This window comes from Auxenochlorella protothecoides (genome assembly GCF_000733215.1).
Source record: "Auxenochlorella protothecoides strain 0710 unplaced genomic scaffold scaffold122, whole genome shotgun sequence".
NCBI classification, from domain to species: domain Eukaryota; kingdom Viridiplantae; phylum Chlorophyta; class Trebouxiophyceae; order Chlorellales; family Chlorellaceae; genus Auxenochlorella; species Auxenochlorella protothecoides.
Genome location: NW_011934146.1, coordinates 250,334 through 258,567, shown reverse-complemented (window position 1 = coordinate 258,567; position 8,234 = coordinate 250,334). Strand labels below are relative to the sequence as shown.

General features: G+C 65.3%; 6 protein-coding genes across 6 annotated transcripts in view; 2 read left to right on the top strand and 4 right to left on the bottom strand.

Annotated features, from left to right (window-relative positions):
- F751_1078 (hypothetical protein) overlaps positions 1-464 on the bottom strand; it is a gene marked incomplete at both ends in the record, with an annotated part of 2,092 nt that extends 1,628 nt beyond the window's left edge. The window contains 2 exons of the mRNA XM_011397950.1: positions 42-174; positions 389-464. Of these exons, the coding sequence (XP_011396252.1) occupies positions 42-174; positions 389-464 (209 nt within the window). The remainder of the gene's footprint in view (positions 1-41; positions 175-388) is intronic.
- Positions 465-1,479: 1,015 nt separating this feature from the next.
- On the bottom strand, positions 1,480-2,097 carry F751_1077 (Acyl carrier protein, mitochondrial; the record flags this gene model as incomplete). The annotated part of the gene is made up of 2 exons (XM_011397949.1): positions 1,480-1,656; positions 1,912-2,097. The coding sequence occupies 2 exons, from the start codon at positions 2,095-2,097 to the stop codon at positions 1,480-1,482; spliced, it is 363 nt and encodes a 120-aa protein (XP_011396251.1).
- A 342-nt stretch (positions 2,098-2,439) lies between these two features.
- On the bottom strand, positions 2,440-3,365 carry F751_1076 (putative 39S ribosomal protein L24, mitochondrial; the record flags this gene model as incomplete). The annotated part of the gene is made up of 3 exons (XM_011397948.1): positions 2,440-2,709; positions 2,874-3,023; positions 3,192-3,365. The coding sequence occupies 3 exons, from the start codon at positions 3,363-3,365 to the stop codon at positions 2,440-2,442; spliced, it is 594 nt and encodes a 197-aa protein (XP_011396250.1).
- A 501-nt stretch (positions 3,366-3,866) lies between these two features.
- F751_1075 (hypothetical protein) lies at positions 3,867-4,625 on the top strand (the record flags this gene model as incomplete). The annotated part of the gene is made up of 2 exons (XM_011397947.1): positions 3,867-4,126; positions 4,256-4,625. 2 exons carry the CDS (start codon positions 3,867-3,869, stop codon positions 4,623-4,625), a joined length of 630 nt encoding a protein of 209 aa, XP_011396249.1.
- A 297-nt stretch (positions 4,626-4,922) lies between these two features.
- Positions 4,923-5,872, bottom strand: F751_1074 (Ribosomal RNA processing protein 36-like protein; the record flags this gene model as incomplete). Its single annotated transcript, XM_011397946.1, has 2 exons — positions 4,923-5,123; positions 5,390-5,872. The coding sequence occupies 2 exons, from the start codon at positions 5,870-5,872 to the stop codon at positions 4,923-4,925; spliced, it is 684 nt and encodes a 227-aa protein (XP_011396248.1).
- A 595-nt stretch (positions 5,873-6,467) lies between these two features.
- F751_1073 (TATA-binding protein-associated factor 172) overlaps positions 6,468-8,234 on the top strand; it is a gene marked incomplete at both ends in the record, with an annotated part of 8,730 nt that continues 6,963 nt past the window's right edge. Inside the window, 4 exons of the mRNA XM_011397945.1 lie at positions 6,468-6,522; positions 6,641-7,020; positions 7,229-7,675; positions 7,880-8,169. Of these exons, the coding sequence (XP_011396247.1) occupies positions 6,468-6,522; positions 6,641-7,020; positions 7,229-7,675; positions 7,880-8,169 (1,172 nt within the window). The remainder of the gene's footprint in view (positions 6,523-6,640; positions 7,021-7,228; positions 7,676-7,879; positions 8,170-8,234) is intronic.

Sequence of the window (8,234 nt, the reverse complement as noted above, 5' to 3'; positions counted from 1 at the left end):
AGGCCTGGTGGTAGCTGGGCAGGCCGCCGCGCAGCGTGCACAGCGCGTCGCCGGCCAGGAAGCGCAGGTGCGCGTCGATGCGCGCGATGCGGCGTCGGCGGGTGGGCGGGGGTGGGGCGTCGGCGTGGGGGCGCACCGCCAGCGTCTTCAGCACGGGGCTCAGCAGGCTGGGCGCTGTTCGATTAAAATTTATTTGGGGGAAAGGGGGGAAACGGTGAGAAGGGATGGGTGGAGGGGAGGGGGGGGCGATCGGGCGTGGAAGGGGGAGTGTGATGGAGACTGAGTAAATCATAGTGAGCGCCGCCCGGCAGAGCACCATCATTACAGGATGGAATCGCCCATCGTCTCCCACTTCACTTGCCCCCCCCCCCAAAACAAGAGAAATCACCATGCAGGACGTCGTGCAGGTCGTCCAGCTCGGCGTCGCTGGCGAGGTCCAGGACGGCAAAGAGGTCGGGGTCCATGTAGTGTTCATGAGAAGGCCGGCTGGGGGAGGACGGTGCGGCTCGGAGGGCAGATCGAGATCTGACCGTGGGAGGCTGGATGTTGACGGGGGCCACCCTTTGCGCCGACCATGCTCTCGCTGGGACCGGGACTGGCGCCCGCAGAGACATCATAATCGAGGAACTAAAGGCGGATGTGTTGTGGATGTGTGACCAGCAAAACTCGTCGGAGCCCTGTAGCACCTAGATTGATTTTCAAAGGGCCCAGAGCGAAATGCAATCAGGGCGGGCAAACAACAAAAAGCCCCCCGCCATGTCGCTGCGGTATTCCTGTGGCTAAAGTGGCAATCACTAACTTATTGCTGAGAAGAGATTGTTGAGCTGATGGTCCGAGCAGCAAGAATCACTTTCAGCTATGGAGTTGTGCGCCCACCCGTGGAGCATCGAATCCGATCACATGGATCTGGGAGTCGCCCAGTTTTGTTGGGCTGGCGCTCCCAAGAGACGCGACGCAGGGTGGGAATCGTCGTCTGCTCATTGAAGACTTTGAAAAGCTGAAGAGGGGACAATGAAGGGCTCACTGCGAATCAATGAGTGCCAAGCAATTTTTGAAGAAACCTATCTTGTCTACAGGCAAGTGGTGCGAACAGTCTACTCCCATATCACAGAATTCTTCGTGCACACTCCTGCCCCTCAAACACACATTGTGCCAGGGAGTGCACATCTCCAAGCTTCTCATCGAGGACTCCCACAGGCCGTGCTGAGACTCTGCTCACAACGGTTGCAGCTGACAATCCCTGCCGTCTCGCTCCAATCCCAATCCCGTGAGACCAGCATGCCATAAACTATCAAGGCAAAGCTGGGCCTGAGGCCCAGTGACCCTGCTCCAACCCACTTCAAACACTCAGCCGTAGCCTAGAGCATTCCTTCCGCTTACATCGTGCCGTCCGACACTAGTTGGGTCCATCCCGAGCAGGTGACCAGAGGTGGTGCATTCCAAGGGAAGGTGAAAAGCCCCCACGGCATCGAGCATGTCTCACTTGGCCATGGGGTTGGCAGAGATGTAGGACACGGCCTCGGCGACAGATGTGATCTTGTCCGCCTCTTGGTCCGGGATCTCAATGGCAAACTCCTCCTCCAACGCCATCACCAGCTCCACACTGTCCAGGGAGTCCAGGCCAAGATCGCTGGCAAACGCTGCGGATTCTGTCACCTGTACAGGTCATACAGGAGGCAATGGGTGAGGATGGGGGGCAGCAAGGCGTGGAACCACACCCATGCATGTGGGGGGTTGGGGACCAGTGGGGGCCAGCGTCGAGCCTCTGCGCGCTGCACCCTGCATGCTCGCATCTCTAGAGCGAACATAAGCATCGATTGCCATCCATGAGAAGATGTGCCCGGAGCTCATTGCTACGTCTTCACAGGTATCATATGCATTCCGTAACTGCGTCATCCCTCCCGCACGCACCTTGCTGCCGTCCACGCGGTCAAAGTTCTTGATGACATCCGTCACCCGCTTGACCACCTCATCCTTATCCAAGTATGACGCGGCAGCAAACCCGCGCAGGCTGGTGAGGGAGGGGGTTGCGTTCAGGTTGAGGCGGGCCACCACGCCCTGTCGCACAGCGGCCACGGTGCGCTGCAAGAAAGCCATGACTCCAGCTACTCCCGATCCGGCGTCTCGTGCAAGGGTTGGGGTAGACCAGGCGAGGAGGGCCGGCATGGGGACGCCCTGTTTATGTGGAGCAAGTGCGTGACTCACTTTCCACCCGAACCCTGCCCGCCCTCGTCGCCACATTCAGGGGGTGGAGGGTATGCGAATCCAAAGCCTGTTCCTCGCCTGCACCTGGCATGCATGCAGCGCCGAGCGTGTGTGATCTGTCTGCACACTGGTTTGTCCAGCACAGTCCGTAGATTCAATATTCTCCAAGTTTCCATGATGATGGCATTACAGAAGTTAAGTGCAGTGCCGACACTGCAGGACTCGAGCACCGACTCATGCTCCCAGGGCACTCGCGGCAAAGCCCCGGCCCCTCCACCCTCGTGACGTGTTCCTGCCCAATTGGATGCCTCGTCGACCCATGGCCTCGGCCGGCAGGATCTTGTCAAAGAACGAGGGCAGGTCGCCAGGCCTGTGTGTGGCTTCCTGGGCCGCAGCGGAGGGGGTGTCCAGGGGACTATTTGAGGGCAGGCGCGGTCGGGACCGCGTGTACCCCGGCTTGGGCAGGATGCTGCCGGAGGCCAGGCCCCCACACAGCTGCCGGACCTGCAGGATGGCGGGGGTTTGGAGAGAGATGTTGCTGCTCGGAATCATGCTGGGATATTCTGGCCCCCCAAGCAGGCAGGATGTGGGGCTGTTCTGCGCGATTGCACCCCCGACAATGGCCCTCAAGCACATCGCTCAATTCCCAAGCCTGGAATAGAGCTCACCCGCTCGCCCTGGTCTGTGTACCGCCACCGCACTCGCACGGGGGCGTGCGTCTGGGGGTCCACCAGGGCAACGTTGCTATAGTGGATGGGGCCCTCTAGGCTCAGGCTGCCCGCCGGTGTCTCTTTGGTGGCCTTGATGTGCCGCTTGACCTGGGGATGTGGAGTAGTAGTGGTAAGGGTGGGCCACGCAAGTGCTGCACAGTGATACCATGGTCCTGCCTCTTGGCCAGGGCGTCAATACGACGGGCGGCAGGCCGCGCCCAGCTTTACCCGCTCCCTGCCATACACCGCTCCCGCTCATAGAGACCCTGCACGTACCATGTTGGCGCCCTCCACGACCACACGGGGCCACTGCCGATCGCGCAAGACTTCCTTCACGGTGCCGATGCGGCCCTTGTCCCGACCGGCGGTGATTTGCACCTTGTCACCCTTCACGATTTTCCATGTGTTGGACTCAAACATGGGCTTGAAAGCCCTCCTGTACCTGCCCATCCTGAGCGCCGCTGTGCAGGAGGGAGGCGATTCCTATGCGTACGGAAGGCTGGGGTGTATCTGATAAGCAATGAGTCAGAGGGAAGCTCAGGCCCTCGCGCAATATCTCTTCAATTTAAAGTTTGGTTTCCAAAGCATCCTGCGACTGCTGGGGCATTGTCTCCGGGAGGTTTGGGCACTTTGGGAGCGGGGAGCCAAAGCACGGCACAGCATGCAACAGCACCCGACCTCATGAAAGCGCATGTGTGGATCGGCGAGCTCATCGGGTTCCCAACTCCATGCACGTCAATTCTTGCGGAACATAATCTCCTCCAAGTACATCCAGCCCGTTGTCGCAGTGCCATGCGTGCGATCACGGCGTGTGCCGCATCTCACAGCCTGGCCCAACCCACCAGCCTGAGGCCCCCCCATGCCAGCCTACCAGCAGTGACTCTGGCCCCCGGCCCCAAGCCGGGGTCCATCCATCGCCTTCACCTCCTGCGCTTCGCCCTCCTTGCCCCCATGCTGTCTCCACCTGCTGTCCTAGGCCTGCCAGGCCTGCCGGTCCTTCAGGCTGGGGCGGCCGCCCTGGCAGACCCCGTGGGCGCCCACCTGCCAGGGGAGCGCCCTCTCACCGCCGTCCTGCTGCAGACGCTGCGGGAGTGCCAGGTGGCCATAGGGGCGTACCCCCCGTTTGCCTACGATGCGAGTGGGGGCACGGGGCGGGGCACGGTGCGACCCCGGCCCGACGGACTCTTGGACCTGGATTTTGATCCACGCAGGTGTGCTGTGGTGGTGCCAGTGCCGTTGCCTTGTGAATGGGAGTTGGGATGGAGCTGGATTACCTGTACCTGCTCTGACCTCGTCGGTGAGCACCAGTTCAACCCCCCCATCCCCCCAACACCCTGCAGCCTCGTCATCCCCAGCATCGACTCCCACACGACGAGTGTGCTGGGGGTGCCCCTCCCCCCGCCCCTGTCCATCGCCATCCAGCCCCTGTCCCTGAGCGGCACGCTGGACCCCGCCACGGGCAGCATGGAGTTGACCCTGGACGCGGACTTCCTGTTCACCGCAGGACCCCTCTACAAGGCGCCGCCCCTGCACGTGCACAGTTTGCTGAGCACGAAGGATGGAAAGGGCGAGGCGCTGAAGGCCAACGGGAGCGCGCGCCTGGCCGGGACCGCCACCGTGCCCCGCACCCCGGATGGGGCGCTGAACGCCTTCCTGGACCTGCCCACGGAGGCCCTGGCGGTGCTCTCCACCCACCTCACCTTTGTCTGAGGGGTGGGCGGGGGTTGTGGGGCTCATGGAGGGCTCACTTCACCGCTGGCGCCTGGGCTGTCTCGTCCTGAGCCTGCATGTGCTGGACGCATCCCCCTGGAAGTATCCTGTGAAGCTCACACAGCCAACTGGTGCTCCTTGGATGTGCTTGCTGGCACCACCGCAGCACTGATGTGCCCACATGCTCACCTGGGCAGCAATGCCCCGCAGTGCCCTCAGAGTGCGGCGAGAGGAAGAGTACAGGCTTTGCACTGTACGGAAATCAGCCTTACCATGGCGTGCCAAGCACACATAAAACTACTGGGCCTGCGCCCTGGGCGCCACCAGGTATCGGTGGTCCTTGGCTGCATTCTTCTTCCTCCGCTTCTCCATGTACTTCTCCAGCCGGCCGCTGGCCTTGAGCTCCTCAAACTTGGCCACCAGCTCCAGTCGCTTCTGCTCCGACTTCTTGAGGTGGAAGGGCGTCTTGCCCGCCTGTACTGCCGCCCGCTCCTTGCTCTGTCGCACCAATGGGGTGGGAGGAAGGGTGGATTGGTGGCGGCACGGAATGCAGTAGCACTCGCAGCGATGCCAGAGCGGGCTGCCTGCTCCCTGATCTGGCCATGGCAACTCTGAAGTTGGAAGAGGTCACCGCATGGCTTCCCTCCCCTCACCGCCGACGAGAGCGGCCGTGTTCCACGGCCAAAGTCCCGCCCGCTGGGTTTCTTTCCCCCCCGATACAACAACACAGCGCCACCCCCTTTTACCAGGCCCCCATCACAAACCTTCAGCTTGGCCTTGAAGTCGAGCTTCCACCGCCGAGCATTCTCCTCCCGCAGCGCTTGCTCCACCCGGGTCAGACGCGCCTGCAGGTCGGCCCGCGCCTCCGCGCCCTTGGCTTTCTTCAGCGCGGCGCGCAGGCCCTTGCGCTCCTCCGGCAGCTTCTCGTCGTACAGGAAAGCGTACTGGCTCTTGAAGCGGCGCTCGTCAAAGGCGCCCCCGGCCAGGGACTCAAAGCGTGGGTCCTTGCCCTGGGCGCGGGGGCCCTGGATGCTCTCCCGCAGCACCGGCACGGGGCGCTTGCTGCTGGCCTCCGAGGGCCGGTGCTTGTTCTCCCGGGGCTGGCGCCCCGCGCGCAGCGTAGTGCGCGCCCGGGCCCGCATGGCGGTGCGGTCGGTGCTGCCGTCCGCCAGCTGGGCGGCGCGCTGCCCAAGCGGCACCTCGTCGTCCTCCTCCTCCGCCTGGAAGGAGTGGAGGTAACAGGGCATGTTCAGCGACTAGAATGCAGGCTCCGGTGGCTGCAGGGCCGCGTGGAGATCAGGTACAGCCATTTGCAACATTCAGCCCCGGAGCACCTGGGAGTCCTCCTCGAGACTGGACGCGGCGCTGTCATCGTCGCTGTCTGACGCTGTCTCATATTCCGGCTCCCGGGCTCGCTTCCCTCTTTGCATGCCAGATACCTCCTCTGGGCCAGACATGCCATCGCTGCTGGTGTCGCTGGCGTTCTCCGGGGGCTCGCGCACGTGCTGGGGCACGGCACGTTTCACCCTCATCTTGTTACTCTCTGAAATACGGAACGCGATGAAGCTTAATATACGTACGCAGTGTGGAAGGGCCAATCTCGTTTCCCGGTTCTCTCATGTGCCAATGCTACCGGAGAGCAACCCAGAGCGCGCGCGCTCCCGCTCTCGCATACGACATCGCCTGCGCTGATAACCAGCTCGGAAGACAGGGCTGCATTGCCCAATGCGACCTTGGCGCACTGGGCGTTATAATTAGGCACCAATGACGTCGCACCATGATATACTGGAAGTAGGGCGTGCCCCGCCCTCCCGGTGATCACACGCGGGCCCAGCTGGCACCATGGGCACGAGCGGGGCCACCACCCGGCTGGACAAGCTCCTCAACCTCTTAAACTGTGAGTAGGAGGTGTGGTGGAGCTCAGCATCGGTTGTACGCGCTGATCGCTCCTGCAACCCCTGTCCCTGTCCCAATGGGTTGTTACCTATCCCACCTCCCCACCACCACCCTCGCAGGCGGGACATGCCCGGAGACCCGTCAGGAGGCCGGCAACCAGATCGTGGGCATCCTGCGCAGCCACCCCGAGCAGCTGCCCGGGGTGCTGGGCGCGGTGAGCGCCCTCCTGCGCAGCCCCAACTGGGACACCCGGCTCGCAGCAGCCAGGTGCCTGGGCTCCGCCGCGATGCACTTTGTGCACGCCACCCCCGCGGACATTGCCGCCGCCTCGGGCCTGGATGCCGTGGCCCTGGAGGCTGAGCTGGACCGTGAAGAGCCGATCCCTGACGGCACAGTGAAGGCGGAGCAGGACGGGGACGAGGGCCCCTTGACCCTGGAGAACCTGGACATCCAGGAGATCGTGGACAACTGCCCTCCACTCCTGGCCTCTGGGGGAGAGGTGAGGGGGGAGAGGTGGGGCGGGGGCGGCGGCCATGCCAGGTGCCGCACGTGTGGGTGCCTGACTGGGACGTTCGCCGCCGGGTCTGGCGAGCTTGGCCTGGCGCGCCGGCTTCTCACCTGCCCACAGACTCGAGTACGCCCTTCGTTGCATGTTGCCCCCTCCCCTCTCGACACCCCTCGCCCATTCTCCCGGGCCCTGCGCGCAGGAGTACGCGGCGCAGGCGGCCGAGGGTGTGGCGGCCCAGCGCTCGGCGCTGCGCAAGCGACTGGGCCTGGGCGGCGCGGCCGGCGGCTTCATGGACGACGCGGAGCTGTTCAAGGACGAGGACCTGCTGGCGGGGGCCCGCGAACCGGAGCCCAGCGCCGCCCAGCCCGAGCCTGCGCCCATCCAGGCCAGGGAGGGGTCGGCACGCTTGCGCCTCGCCTCCTCGCGCCGCCTGAAGGGCCTGAAGCGGGCGCAGGGCAGCGCCACCGGCGGCGGCCTGCTCCCCCCGCGCAAGTCCGCCAAGCTGGACGCCGGCGGCGGCGGCGGCGACCAGCCACAGGCAGGCGCGCCGAGCATCGACCCCGCCTGCCCCCCCGCCGCCGCCGCGCTGCGCTCCTCGGAGGCGGCCTGGGCTGCGGTGCTGGCGGGGGAGTGGCCGCTGCAGCGTGTGGCGGAGGGCCTGATCCCGGGCCTGCTGGCCGCGGAGTGGGAGACGCGGCACGGCGCGGCCGCCGCGCTTCGCGAGGTGCTGCGCCACGCGCCGCGCGCCGCGGGCGTGGCGGCCCCCCTGGCGCCCGACCCCGGCGGCTGGAGCGCGGCGGGCGGAGGCGGCGCGCTGGCCCTGGCGCGCCTGCCCACCGAACCGGCAAAGGCGCTGGCCGCCGAGGCGCTGCGCGCGAATCGCGCCTGGCTGGGCGGCTGCGCGGCGGCGCTGCTGGCGCTGCTGGCGCTGGACCGCTTCTCCGACTTCGTGGGCGACGGCGCGGTGGGGCCGACGCGTGAGACCGCGGCCCAGGCGCTGGGCGCGCTCTGCCCCGCACTGGGCCCCGCGGGCCTGCGGGCCCTGCTGCGCGCGCTGTGCGCGCTGGCGCGCTGCGACGTCTGGCAGGCGCGCCACGGCGGCGTGCTGGGCCTGCGCTGCGTCGTCGCGGCCATGGCCGAGTGCCGGGGGGAGGGGGCGACCGGGGACCTGGTCCACCTCGTCTTCCCCGCCGCCATGGACGCCC